General features: G+C 44.3%; 1 protein-coding gene across 1 annotated transcript in view; it reads right to left on the bottom strand.

Annotated features, from left to right (window-relative positions):
• The window catches only part of IL17RD (interleukin 17 receptor D), a 64,790-nt gene that overhangs the window by 11,951 nt on the left and 34,381 nt on the right, over positions 1–18,458 (bottom strand). The window contains exons 2-6 of the mRNA XM_029918068.1: positions 12,623–12,680; positions 7,690–7,815; positions 2,979–3,097; positions 2,337–2,457; positions 2–46 (exon numbers count right to left, since the gene is read on the bottom strand). Of these exons, the coding sequence (XP_029773928.1) occupies positions 2–46; positions 2,337–2,457; positions 2,979–3,097; positions 7,690–7,815; positions 12,623–12,680 (469 nt within the window). The remainder of the gene's footprint in view (position 1; positions 47–2,336; positions 2,458–2,978; positions 3,098–7,689; positions 7,816–12,622; positions 12,681–18,458) is intronic.

Consider the following 18,458-nt stretch of genomic DNA (forward strand, 5'->3'; position numbering starts at 1 on the left):
CAGGGTTTACAGGCCAGGTTGTCCGGCCGCAGAAGTAGGTCGCAGGCTATTAAGAAAGATGTATATTTTTAGTTTTAGTACCGCTTGACATTTTCCTCATGCAATAAACCAATAAAATGTAAACATATGGCACTGGGTACTGCTGGTAAAAGTATAAAATACATCAATTGAGCAATGATTTCCGGTACAGGGCAGTTATATCTTATGAAAATTTAAATTGTACAATATAAAAATATTAATGCAGTTCATTTTCTGCCAAATAAATGGAAACAGTGTAAAGTCACCTAACCTTTTAAAGCTGTCACGCATTACATAGTTTCAAGACCAGAGGGACTGTGTTCAGGCCACTGTGACAAGGAGGCTCTGTTTCAGCTGTAAACAGAAATGACGCCAGCCCTGCTCCATTGCACAGGTGTTGAGGCACAAGAACACTTTGGAGTGATCCTAGTGACTGCCTTGGCCAGCCTTCTACTTTGGGGGCTCCTGGGTGCTCAGTCCGTTAAGTGTCTGACTTTGGCTCAGGTTATGATCTCAGGGCTCGTGAGTTTGAGCCCCACGTTGGGCTCTGTGCTGACAGCATACAGCCTGCTTCAGATTTTCTCTCTCCTCCCCCCACTTCCCACTCATGTGTGCACACACACGCTCTCTCAAAAATAAATATGTAAATAAATATTTTAAAATACTTTCGATGGGGTCTAAAAATGGCATCCAGGCATCTACTAAATAGTGGCACCAGAACTGAAAACTAGGCAGTAGAGCTTTGAAACAGGACTTAAATGTGTAAAAACACAAGAGAAGGGCCGAACAGCCAGTCCAATATGCCATGCTGCTAAACCAGGGAGAACCCTCTGGAAAATGTCCATATACTGCCAAGAAAATCAAAGGCAGCATCAAGATCACACGGCACTGAAATGGTGATAAATGCATCTCCTGCCTCCGCCTCACCCTCAGACAAACACATCAATTCCGATGGGAAAACTTCTTCTTAAATTATGCTAGTTCTGATTAAGGCAAGCTTTGCATAAACATATTTGAATCCTCTAACTGGCTCTGTGTAAGGGACTGAGATGTAAAATGCACATAGTCTTTGCCCTATGGAATCATATTTTAATTAAGAAAATGAGACCAAGCCGTTATAAAATAATTTTGCTGCACAGAAAATACAGTTTAAAACAAAGAGAAAAGAAAGGCAAAAAGAAAACAACCATAGTATGAATTCTGCAGATGAAAACAAAAGCATCACAGAGGACAGCAACTGAACCACATAGGGAGGATTGTTGAGTTGGCCGGACAGCTGACCATCAGGGTCTGGTAGGCCAGACAGAAGGCCTGGACAGGAAGGCAGGTTTCAGGATGCCTGGGCACCCAATCTAAAAGCACCAATTCAGGTTAAAGAAAGACACACCACACCATGCACAGAACAGATGGAAAAGGGAACTCAGCATGGCTGGCTAGAGAGTGTGGACTCCAGAGGCAGATTTCTGGGTTCAAATCCCAGCTCCCACCAGGCTCTTTAATCTCTGGATGTGTAATTCCACATCTAATATGTGAACATAGAAGGATTAAATTCCTTGAAGGGTTGGAATAAGGGTAAACTGAGTCAGTGTTTAGAAAGCACTTAGGGGTGCCTGGTGGCTCAGTCAGTTAAGTGTCCAACTTCAACTCAGGTCATGATCTCATGAGGTTTGTGAGTTCAAGCCCCGTGTCAAGCTCTGTGCTGAAAACTCAGACCCTGGAGCCTGCTTTGGATTCTGTGTCTCCCTCTCTCTTTGCCCCTCCCCTGCTCATGCTCTATCTCTCTCAAAAATAAACATTAAAAAAAAAAAAAGCACAGAGCTTGACATGTAGACATTAAACAAACTTTCCAGAAAGAAGCAATTTCAGGGTTACTGCTTTATTTTCTTAATGTAATCTTGAAAATAGGCATTACCTACAGAAGCCACCTTCCTGACGACTGGTAAGAGATGGAATTATTTCATGCTCTACCCTTTACCCCAAAATTCAACTTCTACTTTTTATTCCTGCTCTTTTTATTTCCCTTAAATGGTTTTAATATATGGCTGTCTTACAACATCTCAAAAAAAAAAAAAAGGAATCAAGGGTCAACATTGACTGTTGAACAGCCCTAAAATGGATGTCTCTGTTTAGGTGAATACTGCCTAGGCCAAATCCTAATTCTAAGAATTTCTTTTCTGTATACTTTTCCTGGATGCTTTTCTCCTCACTATGCTGGTGTCATACCAGTATTTGGTGTGTTCTTGAATATATTTCTTTAAAAGTCATTAGAATCCAGAGCAGTCTCCTCTTGGGAACCAGGCAAGAAAGGCCATACTCACCACGGGTTCTGAAGAAGAAAGGGTGGTAATTGCTTTCATTTTTAATGGAAGGAAAAGGGACGATCTTCACAAAGTAATCTGTTTCAAATTTCATATTCAGGAAAGGTTGAGATTCCATTCCCTAAAAGGGAATAAAAACAGACATGATATCATGAAGAAATTACCCCCCCACCCCCCACCCCCACCCCCACACGCGCACACCTACACAAAGGACCTTCAGTCCTCTCTGAGAGTCACCCAGACACTGCTCCAGAGCTGAGGGCAATTTTCTGGACAAAGTTTAGGTTGGGATCCCTAACTGAAATAAAGATCGACAATGCCGCCTGTGCTCTGGCAAAGGAGCCCTAGCTGGTGAACGCGGAACCTCAAAGCTGGTGGAGAGGTACCACATACTCTTGAGCGCACAAAGCCACCTTCCAGGACATGTAACCTGAGAGATGTGTTTACCAGCGTGAGGTGCTGGAGGGTTTCTCTGGGTGTGGAGCAGGCTCAGGGTGTTGCCAAGCTGTTTCTCACCCACCTTGGCAGGAGGGGTGGACTCCACAGCCCCTCCTTCTCCGGTTTCACAGACATTCAATAGACCATTCAGACCCCCAAAACAATGGCATGTCTTCAGGGGCACATTCCCCACGTGTGACTTACAGTTCTTTTGAAGCTACTGTTGAGCTGCTTCGGGTCCTTTAGAATCAGTTGTTGGCACCGGCTGCCTTCTGACTTCAGCTCCTCCAGTATTACTCGAAATCCTTTTAGGAATTCGATGCCTAAGCAGAGCAGAATGCTTTTATTAAAAGCCGACCTAATTACTTTTGAACACACTTTCCTACCTCCAAGATTGCCGTTTTTTCTACCTACACAACAGAGTTTAAGGAATTCTTACTTTGGCTGGCACATCTGAGTCTTACAGAAAGGAAAGCCACACACCCTGCATTCCTCTGGTACAGACCAGGTGATTTTCTCTGTCCCATCATTACTAATTAATTAACTCTAATCCAGCCAGCTATTTCACAAATGCCCATTGCCTTTGTGACATTAGGGTTCAAATATACAGGCTCAAGTCACAATTGATCCTAAAAATCTACAGTGGAATACACAATTTCTAGGCCATGACACAGAGTGTATTCAGCTGATGATAATTCACAATGCTGACTAGGGACTCCCTGTAAATCATATTTCTGCTTTAAGTTTTTGTCCTATATTTTGCTGGTATGGTTCACCCGAGTAATTCACAAAGTGTGTGTCTGCACCCAGGGGGAAGTTTCTAGGCTTGGAATAGCTCAGAATGCCTATGTGATTTACAAAGTTCTTGCTCTAATCATGCCTGAAAGGCAGACTCCCAAGCGGTGCCCAGTGTGTGCTCTTCATACAGCCCTCAGAGGCCCCTAGATGCCCACAGTGCCGCTGAAAGGCACCCGGCCCAGCCTCCCGCCACCTGAGGATTAAGCTCCGCTGATCACAAGAGCCAGTACCAGCACTCTGCATCCCTTGGAGACTGGAGGGGTTCGACTGCAGCTGGAGATTCCCAAAGCCGGCCTCAACTGGCGCGGTATCGATTTCGCATTCTTTCTGAACACTAAACAAGGAGACAATTTCAACCCTTCCCCTCCCAGGGCAAAAGTAATGACATAGGATGCAATTAACAGGTGGGAAAAGTTCTGATGGCAAACAACAAGGAAATTTTTTCAAAAAGCTACTCTAATCCTATAATTATTTGATGAAGAACACATATTTTATGGTGAGTAGGGCAAAGGAGTTACAATTTGAGCTTCACATTTTCAGGGGTCACATTTATAGTGTGCAGGTACTGACTCTGCTGTACTGTATTTCAAGTTTAAAGCTTCCTGTGGGGGGTGAGAGCCAGCTGACCCATAGCCCAAGATTTCAGACATAACAAGATCCAAAGTCTCTGACCAGCAACTAGTTAGTAGATCTCATAGAAACTTACCTTTTGAGATTAAAAAAAAATCTATTAAATAAATCCTTATTATTTATATCAAGATTTAATTCAAAGCATGTCCCTAGAATTCCTGTTTAACAAAAGCTGGGTGATTAATATGATTAAAGACTGTGTATCTCATTATTTCATAAAATTCATCAGCTGAGGTAGGAGTAGGTAGTTCCAGTCCTTATTTTTCATTCATTTTTTTTAATGTTTTTTTCAAGTTTGTTTATTTAGAGAGAAAACACAAATGGGGGCAGAGAGAGACAGAGAATCCCAGGCAGGCTCCATATTATCAGCATAGCGCCCGACACGAGATCATGACCTGAGCCGAAATCAACAGTCAGATGCTTCGGGGGCACCTGAGTGGCTCAGTTGGTTGAGCATCCAACTTTAGCACAGGTCATGATCTCGCAGTTTGTGCGTTTGGGCCCCGCGTCCGGCTCTATGCGGTCAGCTAGCTAAGAGCCTGGAGCTTGCTTCGGATTCTGTGTCTTCCTTTCTCTCTGACCCTCCCCTGCTCATGCTGTCTCTCTCTCTTTCAAAAATATATAAAACATTAAGAAAAAAAAAAAAGAGTCAGATGCTTAACCAAGTGAGCCAGCCAGGAGCCCATAGTCCTTATTTTTTTTTAAGAGATCAGCATGAAAAAACCACTCTGCCAAGTCTGGGAAGTGGGGGTAAAGGCAGCAAATGTAAACCTTCTATCATAGTAACACCCTTATCACAACACTCCAAATGACTTATAGTGACACGTTTAACAGTTTTACAGAGCACCTTCCCATGAAGGAACATATTTGCTCCTTCTCATCATTTAAAATTCATTAATCCTCCTAGCATCCATGGGAGAAAGGTATTATCCTAATTTTACAGATGAAGAAATAGGTACAGAGACAGTGAATGACTTGATCACACAGGAATTAAATGGCAGATGTGGAATTCAAACCCAGGAGTGTCTGGCTTTAAGCTGGTGCACATTTTTTTTTTAATGTTTGTTTATTTTTAAGAGAGAGTGCAAACGGGGGACAGGCAGAAAGACACAGAATCCAAAGCAAGCTCAAGGCTCTGAACTGTCAGCACAGAGCCCAATGTGGGGCTCAAACCCACAAACCACAAGATCATGACCTGAGTTGAAGCTGGTCCTAAGCTCGTGCTTTTAACCCATATGCTTTTCTGTCAACCAAGGAGTTTTTTTTTTTTAATGTTTATTTATGAGAGAAAGCACGGGCGGGGGAGGGTCAGAGAGAAGGAGACAGAGAATCTGAAGCAGGCTCCATGCTGACAGCAGCGAGCCCAACGTGAGGCTCAGACTCATAAACCAAGAGATCATGACTTGAGCGAAGTTGGACACTCAACCAACTGAGTCACCCAGGCACCCTAGGAGTTTCCTTGATAGAACCTGATAGAACCTGAGAGAAACAGATAGAACTTGTCCACCCACAAATTGCCATGCAGGAAAAGCACCACATTCTGCCCTCACTGCGCCACCTGTTAGTTGTCCAACCACCAGCTCCCATTCTTCACTTGCTAAAGAAGGAGCCTATAATTTATCAAGCTAACCCCTCAACAGTATAGCCTTACATGGAATGACCACTTCCCGTTTATCCACAGAGAATGTTTTTATCTTTAAATGTTAAGATAATGTTATTTTTGGAAAACCCACTGGGTTCAGACCCAGCAGTATTTACACGGATAAATGAGTCAGGCCCCTGGATCTGATCTATATCCTCCCTCACTCTGTACTCACCTCTCCTGCAGTCTGGTTTTTCTGAGATTTATCCTGTTCAGATTAAGAAATCCAGACTTTATTTTACTTTTCCCCTAGCCAGATTTCTTTTTTTTTTTTTTTTTTAATTCTAAGATTCAGTGGCAATGTCAAAGAAATAGGTTTGAGGACCAGGTTTTGATGATGATAACAGTAGTCACTGATTTTTTTTTTCCTTAAAGATTTTATTATTATGGTTTTTCATTTGAGAGAGAGCGAGCATGCACAGCAGAGGGGAGGGGCAGAAGGAGAGAGAGAATCTTAAGCAGGTTCCACACTCCGTGCAGAGTCCAATTAAGGGCTGGATCCCACAACTCTGGGATCATGAGCTGAAATTAAGACTCAAACACTCAACCGACAGGTGCCCCCTAAGGATATTATTTTTAAGTAATCTCTGCACCCAGCATGGGGCTTGAATTCACAACCCAAGATCAAGAGTTGCATGCTCTACCGACTGAGCCAGCCAGGTGTTCCAGTAGCCACTGTTTTTTAAGAGCTCTTTCTAGGGATGGCTGGCTGGCTCAATTGGACGACTCTTGATCTCCGTGATCGTGAGATCGAGCTCCACGCTGGGTACACAGATTATTTAATAAAAACTTCAAAAAAAAAAGATCTCTTTCTAGAAATTTACTGTGTGTGTGTGTGTGTGTGTGTGTGTGTGTGTGTGTAAATCTTACAAAGACCAGGAGGCAGTCGGTCACCTTCACATCACAAATGGGGAAGCCAGGACTCAGCAAGGCCTAGCGGCCTCTTGTGGAAGGTAAAATCTGGGTTCACACCCAGTCCTATCTGAAGAAATGGGCCCTGACCATGTCCCCCACCCAGCTATCCCATCCTCTCTGGAATACCATCAACTCATTAAGGAAGACAAGCAAACTCTGCCCTTACCTGAATCTGACCAGATAATATGGGTTTGCTTTTTTCTGTTTCTTCATTTTGAATTTTTTTCAGCCCGCAGGGTTTACATAAATTCAGTTAGTTGCCAAGATTTAAAAATTATTTATTTTAGGGTCACCTGGGGGGCTCAGTTGGTTGATCATATGACTTTGGCTCAGGTCTCATGGTTAGTGAGTTCAAGCCTTGCATCAGGCTTGCTGCTGTCAGCATGGAGCCCACCTTGGATTCTCTGTCCCCCTCTCTGCCTCTTCTCTGCTCTTCCCTGCACACTTGCACTCTCTCTTTCTCAAAAATAAACATTTAAAAAAATTATTGATTTTATGGGGTCTTATGAATACTGGGATATTCTTGTAAATTCACAACATGTGCTAGCACTGGGCCTGGATATCCATGTGGGCATACGGACGGCCAATGCTGGATGCTGAAGCCATGATGCCCTTGGACAGGTCACCTATCTCCAGACTACTGCTGAGATCCAAAGGCTAAGGCCTCAGCATGATTTACTGCCATTCACTATTAGTTTTCAAACCCCTATCTCTCTCAGAAATAGTCAAGGGAACAAAAGATAGCCACAGGGCATCGCATCAAGCTCTGTACATGCCCAGCAAGTATACGCAACAAAGCAGGAAACCCTAGCACACCTACGCTACACATATGTCAAGACATGCCTGGCCCCTGGAGGTTGTCACACTGGGTCCCTTGCACTCGTCACAACCCACACAGGCCACATGGTGGACTCCATTTTAACCACTCACCAAGGGCTCCTGGGGACCAAAGAATGGTGACTGCCACTTGGTCATGGCAAGCGTACTGACTGATGGTGATGTTCTGGGCATCAGCGATCACATGCTTCCCCACTGGATTCAAGTAAGTGGTGCAGTCTAGAGAGTTGAGAGAACAAAAACAGTTAGATTAAAACTTTAAATTTTACAATTTTTTTATTTCTAGGTTCGTCTTCTCAAATTAAACAGAGCCGTCTAGAGGCAGCCAAATTCATTCTGTTTAAAGACGTGTGCCTCAAAAGCCCAAATATGACAGTAAAGTGTGACTATTTGGGAAACTATAAGATGCAGTCGTGGGATTTATTTATAGCACCAGCACTACCACCCAACCCTCGAGGTAACTTCTAGGACAGCATTAGGAGAGAATCAGACACAGTCTGGAGTTTGACTATGTATCTGGCATTAACTTTTTCTTACTGTTATGACATCTTGCCTAAATCAATAATTATTTACATCGCTTCAATCAGTTTTCAGCATTAGAGAGTGATCTGAAACAAAACCAATGGCTAAATATTGGGGCTTGTTTTTAGAAGAAACATTGGAGGCAAAGTGAGCTGGGAAAGGAAATAATAGGATAGGACCCACGGGGGAGTGGCTCACAGCAAGACAGTTAAAACAATCCAATTAGTACCTGCAAAAGCTATTAACCAACTTCCTGATGAGCAAAGCACCTTCAATGTTAACTCGCATCTCAAAGGTAAAACACCATGTTATCAAGGACACCCATGATGCCCACTAGATCTGAAAAGGTCCACTTTACTCAACCAATGAAGATCTCTGATTCTGCCTGAGGACATCACTTGCTGCCATGTGTCAATGCAGCTGTGACACCTAGTATTGCTACACACACCTTTAAAGTCTATAGAATCCTCAAAAGCTGCCAGAAGCTTCCAGTCAGACTCAGCCTGGGACTCCAGAGAATGGCCGTGGGCTGTTCTGGCCACTCAGGCAGGGAGAACCACTGGCCCTCCTTGGCAGGCACCAACTCACAATTTTTTAAAAATTTTTATTCATTATTTTATTTATTTTGAGAGAGACAGAGATAAAGAGAGACAGGAGGGGCAGGGACAGAGGGAGAGAGAAGATCCTAACCAGGCTCTGCACTGTCATGGATCATGGTTCAAACTCACAAACTGTGAGATCATGACCTGAGCTGAAACCAAGAGTTGGACACTTAACAACTCCCAGGGACCCCCACAACTCACAATTTTTACACTGTTTCATCTCCATTTCTTTCTCAATGATTAAAATGGAAAACCCTGGGGCACCTGGGTGGCTCAGTCGGTTGAGCATCCGACTTCGGCTTAGGTCATGATCTCACGGTTCATGGGTTCGAGTCCCACATCGGGCTCTGTGCTGACAGCTAGCTCAGAGCCTGGAGCCTGCTTCTGATTCTACCTCCCTCTCTCTCTCAACCTCCCCTCCTCATGCTGTCTCTGTCTCTCAAGAATGAATAAAAAAAAATTTTAAATAAAATGGAAAATCCTCTGGTGTCTGCTGCAAAAGGTCCTCAGCTCCAGCAAATGTTCAAAACTACTTATTACTCCTCCAAAGTCAGGGTGTTTTTCTTTAAGGTGAAGCAGTCAGAGGTTGTTTTCTAGGCTTGGTGAGTCTGCTGCACACTCCTGCTGTACATCATACCACACAATTCCCATTTTCATCACTAAAGACCTTCCCTGGATATTTGAAAATTATAAAAAACATAAGAAAACTGTAGAAGTCATCCACACCCTCCCACCACAAGGAGGTAACTACTATCAACTTCTAAAAGACATACTTCCAACCCTTTTAATGTGCACATAATATACATCTTTTAAAAATTTTTCTTACTAAAATTCAACACATATGCACCATAATGCACCCCCAGCTTGGGTAACTCCCACCCCTCACACAGCTTTGTGCCCTGCTTTCTTGCCTAACTGCACCCCCTCCCGGAAACTCCATTTGCTTAAAAAGCAGCCACCTCTACATTTCAATACGATTTCTTTTTTTTTTTTTTTAATTTTTTTAAATGTCTTTTATTTCTTTTTGAGAGACAGAGAGAGACAGCGCAAGCAGGGGAGGGTCAGAGAGAGAGGGAGACACAGAATTCGAAGCAGGCTCCAGGCTCTGAGCCGTCAGCACAGAGCCTGATGCGGGGCCCGAACCCACGAACCGTGAGATCATGACCTGAGCCGAAGCCGGCTGCCCAACCGACTGAGCCACCCAGGCGCCCCCAATACGACTTCCATTGAAAAGATGTTAATAATTAATAAAACCAAATTCTACTTCTAATGAAAATTGACTCTTGAAGCATTCAACATGTGTTCTATGGGTGCAGAAGAGAATTTTAGAATAGGAAAAAAATGTTTCTTTAAACATCTGGCTTAACACCCACTGTACAGATGAGGAGATGTTTTGCCGTTAAGAGGCCAGCTGGGTGGCTTAGGATTCCGCTGCTGACCAGCCCGGCGTCAGCACAGAAAGCAGCCTGGCTCATGCAGGGCTCTTGCGATTCTATCCTTAGCACAGAGATTACTACTATAGTAAAATGTGAATCAGAGGTAGTTAGCCTGCAAAAATCCCTGGCTGAAAACAGCTTCCCAATAAAAAAAAAAAAAAAAAAAATCCCACCATACTTGTCAATTTCTAACATTTTCATGTACAAAAACCTCTCACTGAAACAGCCGTTAGGAAAGGATGCATGAAAACAAAAGCATAAAATGTTTTTATTTCCCTTTGTTCATTCCTAATGCCAAAATTAGCACTCTCCAGGTTTCTGTAAATAGAATTAATTATGCAAATATAAAGTCAAAGAATTAAGAAAATGTATTACAACAGACTCCAGCATTACCCCCTCAGGGCCCAAAGAAGAAACAAGAAATGCAAAATGAAAGGAGGCGTGGAGACCCAAGAGATTCGTTTTGACTTAATGGCAAGACATTACCTTTCTTTGTAACATCAAATGGCAAAGGAGCAGAAAAATGAGATTTTTGCAGTTTAACCCTTTTGGTGAAAACCTGATCATTGGCTCTTAGCAATTTCAAACAGAATGGGTCAACTGAGCCAAGAACAGAAACTTCCTTGTGGAAGAGAGAAAGAAATATCTTTTCAATGGAAAACAATGAATAAATTTTTTACACAAACCTGGATCCAATTATTAGCAACTCTAACATTTTGGATTCTGGTTACCAAATAACTATGCCCAAAAGACATTTTGCCAAAATGCAACCGAGCTTCAGATGTCTCAGGAGTCAATTCGAGTTGCGAATTAAATTCTAATTAAATGCTGCAGAGTAAGAAAGAAAGTAATGACTAAGAGACAGGCATCAGGCATGTGGGCCAAATATTTAGTCCCATGAAGAAAACAATAAGATACTTTTAAGTTTTACAGGTACAGATCCTCTTTCACAAAACCCCGTATTAAATTAGAGCTGCAAATACTTGTTTGCAGCTGACCGGAAAATTTTGAACTCTTGAATGTAATACAAGATCTGCCAGGACCAAGAGCATATATTAGAAATTAACTTTGTAGCTCAAAGAGAGATCTCTTACACATGTCTTTACTTAGCTGAATTAAGTATCCTGGACTTGCAAATCTTTCATTAGCAGTACAGCATTTACCAGAGCAGGCACACACACACCACTAACTTGAAATGTCCGTTTCAAATGTAAGTCCTCATTGGTTAACTTAAAGTACTCAGGTCAGCAACTGTGGACATAAATTTGACACACATATATGTATCTTAAAATTATTAGATTGTATACACGAGCTCAAAAATCTTGCTTTAGCAGTGATCATTTCAAAGGCCACACTGTGACCCACACCTATTATTTACATGGATTCACCACCCTCTCCAAGAGATGAATCAAATGTTAGGAGTCACTTAAGTAGGAGTCAAGCTCCCTCTTATTAACATTTTTACATATAAATTATGCCTCATAAGGCTAAAATGCTCACAATTCCATATAATTACCTTCTTCGGCATGAAAGCATTTGCTGAGGGGAGATTCTATATGCTTAATCAGAAAATGCACCCCACCCTGCCCATAGGAAACAATTCAGACAGATTAAGTCAGACTTCCTTGAAGAGAAAGGGCCAAAAAGATGCTGTGTTCTGGTTAGAATGACTTCTATTATTAACAGATATCAATTACTGAGTGCACATCATAGGCCAGCTACTGAGTTAAGCAGTTCAAAGCATTACCTCATTTAAGCCTCAAATTGATGCTGAGGAAGAACCAAATCTTTATTTTATTTTATATGATGTGAAAGCTGAGGCTTGAAGTCAAATCACCTGCCACAGCTCACAGCTGACAGGTAGGGAGCCAGAGCTGGAATCTAGGCCTAAGTCAGAGATGACCAACTGGAGCCCCTTGGGCAAATGTGGGGCATCATTCATTTGGCCCATTCTGTATGTGTGAAAAATTTTAAATAGATGACAGTATTAAAAAATGGTCAGACAAAAAATGCAAATCCTTCACTCTTCTTGGAAATCACATCTAGCCACACTCGGGGAATTCCTCAAGGCCACCAAAAGCTGGAATGGAGAGAAGCCAGTGCTCCCTTTGGATCAGACAGTCCCTGCTGCTGCCTAGCATCTTGCACTTGAGTAGCTTTGTCCCCCCCTGGGCCCTACAGGCATCTGCCTTTGTTCTTAAGGACATGACTACTCCTGAAGAAATCAGGGGAGGTCTCCCTCCATCCAAAACTTCTCCCAGCACTATGGAGGACCCTTGATCTATCCAAGCTCCCAAATACTTGAGTAGCTTAAATGAGACGGAGCCAGCTGCTTTAGCTCTATTGATAAACCTGGGCAGGTTCAGAAAATTCCTCAACCCTAGGACCTGAAGTGCCCTTGACTGAGCACGACTGTGTGAGAGTTAGAAAGGGCCCCATTCTTCAGTGGTGAAGCCAGTTACTTACTGTCATATCTGAAGGTGATGTTGTGCAGTCCACTGTTTCTGCTGGCCGGCCCCACTCCCTGTGGGAAAACAACATGATGAGGACAGAAGCCAATTTGCTTTTCCAGCACAGATCTCCATGGAGTCAAAATGCACACAAGATTACGAAGACCTAGGGTCATGCCAGTCACTGAGCAATATCTACCACTCTTCCCACCCACTCTGTGCCTCTTCTTCCCCACAGGCTGCCAACCTCCCTCCAGCCCAGGAGATTCCTACTGCCAGGCCAACGGCATCATGAGCACGCACTTCCCGAAGACAAAAGAAGCATGCTGTTCTGTGTTTGGGGGTTAAATAATAATTCATTAACAGTAAAATCGGGAGCGAGATCATGAGCTGCCAGCTGGAGCCCCTCCAGTTGGATCTGCTTTGAGCACTGATTGGTTATAAAATCGCCTACCAGATACTCTCGTCCAAAAGCTCTATTAAGCCATGACAGATAGGCAATTCCTCAAGTCTAAGGAAACAGGTTTCTCATTCCAAGACTGGGAATGAGTGTGGGAATAAGCCATTACTTTTAATGAGAAAATTCTTCACTGTATCCATACCTATGCTTGGAATCTATAGGGTGGGTCATAAAAGAAGAAGAAAAAAGACTTTAAAAGGGCTAACTCTAACTCTTGGAGATGTGGCCGTTAGCCATCTGCATTCTTAATAGCAGGGATAACAACTCTGCCAGACTCCCCACTTTAATTACAGTATCACAGAGGGGGCACCGGAATCCTCCCGTTGCCCAGCCTTGGCCCAACCCACCACTCATCCATCATGGGAAAGAGCAGCTACAGATCTGCCGACTCTGGTTTAATTGTTTCTGTAATAATCTGCAAATGTGCCATTCAGCACTAATTGCAGAATTCTCCAAAAACAGTTAATTCTGAAATGCTAAATGATGGGAAAATATTCTAACCGCACAGCTAAAGTTTCCACTTAACAAAGGGGATGCTGGGGAAAACCATATGCTGGCAGCCCAGTATTTAATGGGCAATTGTCACACTGAGACGCGATGTGCAGAACACTTCTGACAGAGCCCAGGGTCCCAGGCCACAACCCCATATCCATATGCTGTAGCCATGTTCACGCTTTTTATCCTGAAGCCAGGCATGCCCACTGAAACTGTATCCCTGAGCTCAGATAAACACGGACCTTAGGAAAGCACAGCTGTGCATAAAGGGAGGGACACGGACACACACACACACACACACACACACACACACACACACACAATTCTAATTCAAGGGAGAAATAAGCAGTAACAAAATCTAAATCAACATAGTGCCCTAGCCCACTAGCTCCCCTTCTTTCTGATTCACCTTCCTTCTCCACGCTTTCCTGTTTCTATCCTCCTTCTCCCAAATGCACAAGATTCCAGAATTCCTCCTGTGAGCTAAAACACTTTGGAAAGGGTTGTTTTCTTATTAAAATCCTAAGTGCCTCCGTAAATCCTTAGGGACAATGCCTCCAATGTGCCACCAGAGTCTGCCCAACTTCCAGGTGGTTAAGACCAGACTAACACAACCTGGCAGGAGAAAATGCACTCTTCCCAAAACCCTTAGGAAATCCCCAAAACCACACCCTTCTCCCTTAAAAACTCCCTGGATATAAAATCACTTACCGTTAATTATTATTATGAGCTAGACATCATGTTAGGTACAGGGGTGAACAAAACAGCCATTGGTCCTGTCCTCAGAAGCAAAGTAGTTCATTCCTTCAAAGGAGACTAACTGGGTATGTGGATCACATGCAAGATATACAGACAAATTTCAAACCACACCTTGACTCTCCAAGAACACTCAGCATGGCACACAAGGAGTATGTAGCTAGGTGAAGAGCCTGCCATAAATAAACATACAGCTTATGAAATGCCACAGGTAGCACCTCACAAAGGATGATTCAAGGCTAAGGACAGCACACACCAGAAGTTCAAAAGAAGGAAGGGTAACTGGACTACGAGGGAGAGGAAAAGGGATCATCATGGAAGGAAAACAGTCTATGGCCAAGGTAAGTATCTTAGTCCTTCCATCCTCCCGCTGGGGACCAAGGGCAAACCACTTCACTCCACCGGGTAGGAGTGTCCTCCACTATTTTCCTAAAAAGATAATTTGCATGGCTTTCCCCTGGGAAAGGAGTGTGAGGAGGACCACGTGAAGCCATACAGAGGAAGCACTTTCCAAAAAGGAAATGCATTTCATTTAATAATATGCTCTGAGATATGCAGGACCCTAGTGACCAGTCAGTGACTAGTCACCTTACTTGTAGGACTCACAGCTTTTCACTTTGTTCTTGTTCTCCTCCTACTTCCATTGCAGCATGGTGGGGGTTTTTGTTTTATTTTTGAAGATTTTATTCTAAAGTAATCTCTACACCCAATGTGGGGCTCAAACTTACAACCCTGAGATCAAGAGTCCCACGCTCTACTGAGCATGACAGAGCCGGCCAGGTGCTCCTGTTGCAGCATGTTTTTAACAGGTATGTACTGGGCACTTGCAATGAGCTTGCACTGTGGAAAGCAGCCCAGTGTCGTGAGATGTGTTATATCTTGCAGACAAGAACCTAAATCCTTCCAAGTAAGGTCTGCACTGAATCCAGAGCCATTTAGAAGGGGGCCCCGTGAGCTTGGCCTCAAAGGACAGTGAGGTTTACAGACAGTATCAATTCACTACCCACAGGGCATTCCACCTTGATCCAACTCCTACATGGCTGGGCACTTTTGGTCACGAACCAGAACTGAGTCTTAATCTCAAGGGGCTTTGGCCACCAAAGTGATGGCCTAATGTGCAATTCTGCCCTCATTCCTCTGCTCCAAGCCCACCACTAGCACCCTGTCCTACCTAGAACATTCTTGTTGAGGCTCCAGCCTGTCTTCTCAGCCACTACCCCTCCCCGCCTTCCCCCTCCCCCAACTCTTCCAGGCACTGGATTACTGCTCAGCCTGTGTTCTGGAAGCACTTCCAAATCCCAGATTGCCCTTCGCATCAGCCACGACCTGCTCCTCCCATGGGCTTCCTGCCTTAGTCCATCTAGCTCCATCACACGTCCCTGACACACAGACCCACCTGCATGCTCGCCTGGTGGGAGTAGAGTAACCCGCCCCCCCCACCACCTGACTGGCTTGGCACTTCTGCCAATGTACACGCAAAATGGTCATTCTAATTCCACAAAAAAATCAAAGACCAAAAGACCCTGTGACCAAGCCTTGTCCTTGAGTTCAAGGGGCAATAGAGCACAGAGCTCAGCTTCATCAGAAGTACTAGTTCCTGTGCGCACTGGAAGACCTGTCACTCTTGGAAGCCATCCGGGGCGCAGCTTCTGAGCACGTGCATCAGACAGATGCTCCATCAAGCTGTCCCCGGTTCACACTCAAATGCTCCCGCTGCTCCAGAGCCCTGGGAAACCACAGGAGAAATGGTGTGCCCAGACTAGTTCACAGGGCACTACTGTTTCCTTTATACTTTGTGTTAGACAGAATACCAGCACCCTCCCCACAACAACAACAGGTCCCCAGGACCTGTGTGTGCTACTTCACACAGCAAAAAGGACTGTGAAGATGGGATTAAGTTTAAGGAACCTGAGATGGAGAAATTATCCTGATGAGCCCAAGGTAATAAATGGGTCCCTGTAAGTGAGATACAGGAAGGTCAGAGGAGAGATGGCCACAGAAGCAGAAGGCAGGCAGGCAGACATGGATTTAAAGATCCTACACTACTGGTTTTGAAGATGGGGACAGAAGGGGCTCATAAGCCAAGGAACATAGGTGCCTCTAGATGCTAGAAAAGGCAGAAAAGAGGCTCCAGAAGGAGCCACCCCTACCAACACCTTGATTTCAGCCTCACATAAGACTAATTTTTGAGTTCTGACTTCAACGACTATAAGATAATGAATTTGTGCTGTTTTAAGTCACTTATTGGTGACAGTTTGTTACGGCAGTAATTGAAAGCTAATACATACATATACTTCTGGTTGTAATATGGATGAAACAGATCTCACTGTCCCACACGTGCCGTGTGCTGTCATTTTCCCCTTCCCGCACCCAGGGCAGACTGATGGGTCACTTTGTCACTGCCCTCTATTCCTCCCTGGCTGCAAGCAGATGTGAAACACTGACCCATCAAGCTGTAGCTTCAGATCCTGTCATCCTAGATGCGTGCTCCCAAAGGCTAGCCTGAGGCACACATGGAAGGGAAGAGTGGTTAAGAACATGGGCTTTGGAGTGGTACAGATGTGTATTCAAACCTCCCCCTTTCAAGCTGTGTGACCTTAGACAAGCTTCTAAACCTTCTGAGCCCCATTCCCCTGAGCTACTGGACAAAGTATTTGAATTAAACTTCCTGGGAAAGTTAGGTGTGGGACTATGTGAGGTGACACATTAGCAAATGCTCTGCACAGCACACAACACCTTGAAATAATTATGTTACCATTCCTGGGAGCATTCCTGCCTTCATAAGCAGAGAGGGCAGCATGGGGGTACATGAGGTAGGCAGGGGAACACTCACAGAAGGGCATCTCCAGATATGATCAGCCTCAGCATCCAAACGTGGGGGGGCAGGGGTCTGGCAGATGGGTGGAAAGGTCAGGGCAAGGTGACAGAGGCACTAACCAGCAGACTACGGAATGGTCTTGGTGGGAACTGGGCAACCTAGTGACCCCCATCACTGGTAAGTGCTCAGGCTGGGTCAGATGGGAAGAGACTGGAGACAAAGTGATCAGGGCAGCCCCCTACCCCCTCCTCCTTCCCTAAGCTTGCACCACAGTCCTGGCCCCTGGCCCATGGTCAGTCCTTGATATATATTAGTTTTGTGCCTGAATGACTGAATAAATGCATGATGAAGCTAGGGAATGCAGACCAAGAACCCAAGAGGACCTAGCTCTGTGCGACAGGGTGATTCATGGGTTTCGAATCGGACTCACACTAAGGGAACATGGGTGAGCAACTTAACAAAGCTGGTGAATGGCTTTGTGGGCTGTTTTTCAGTAAACAATTCAAAGTTTTTAGCTACTATACCTGTTTTGATATTTAATGAGCTTACAATTAAGAATGCTTGTTTGTGGCCTGTTACTTAAAAACTATAAATGCCAATGTTGTGGCCTCAGGGTGTCACATTCTTAGTTAATTAACCACCCCCATTTGCTGCACTTGAGGGCAGCTTTTAATGTGTTCCAATGCTAGAGGAGAAGCCAGCCCCAGGAGCCTGGGGCTCTGCTCCGAACACTCTATGGTGAACAGGGACTGAAGCAGTGAAAACATCCTTTACTCAGGAAAGGGGGAGGGGAGGATAACCCATAAGTGCTCTCAAGGAATAAAATTCAAAACCCACACCATGCTCCACCCATATGGCAAAGCAGCAAAGGCCTGGACACAAAGACAGCCACAGGGAGGGGCCCTGCACAGCAGCCACCCACCGCCACGAGGGGCCATCCGAAGGCCCATTTCCTGAGGGGCCCTTGGGGATTCTAAGTCCATCGAAGACACCAACTTCCCAGAGCAACATTTCCAATCCAGCTCCAAAGTAGCTTAACTGCCGTTTTGGAAAGATGCATTTTGAAAAGACCTGCGCTAATTACAGTCGCCCCTTCCAACGGAAGGCAAGGCCCAACAACAAGGCCTAAACAGACTGCTTCCAAATGTTCACCAAAACATTACCAGGAGGCTGGTAATGTTTTAGTGAACGGAGTTTGGAAGAACATTTAAAAAAAGCATCCATCAAAATGAACTGAATGGGTTTGTTTGTTATAAAGATAACTGAGCAACTACTTAAAAAACTAAGGCCAACTTATACTTTCTATTTTCCCTTTTCCTCCAC

The sequence above is a fragment of the Suricata suricatta genome, chromosome 12 (genome assembly GCF_006229205.1).
Source record: "Suricata suricatta isolate VVHF042 chromosome 12, meerkat_22Aug2017_6uvM2_HiC, whole genome shotgun sequence".
Taxonomy (NCBI): domain Eukaryota; kingdom Metazoa; phylum Chordata; class Mammalia; order Carnivora; family Herpestidae; genus Suricata; species Suricata suricatta.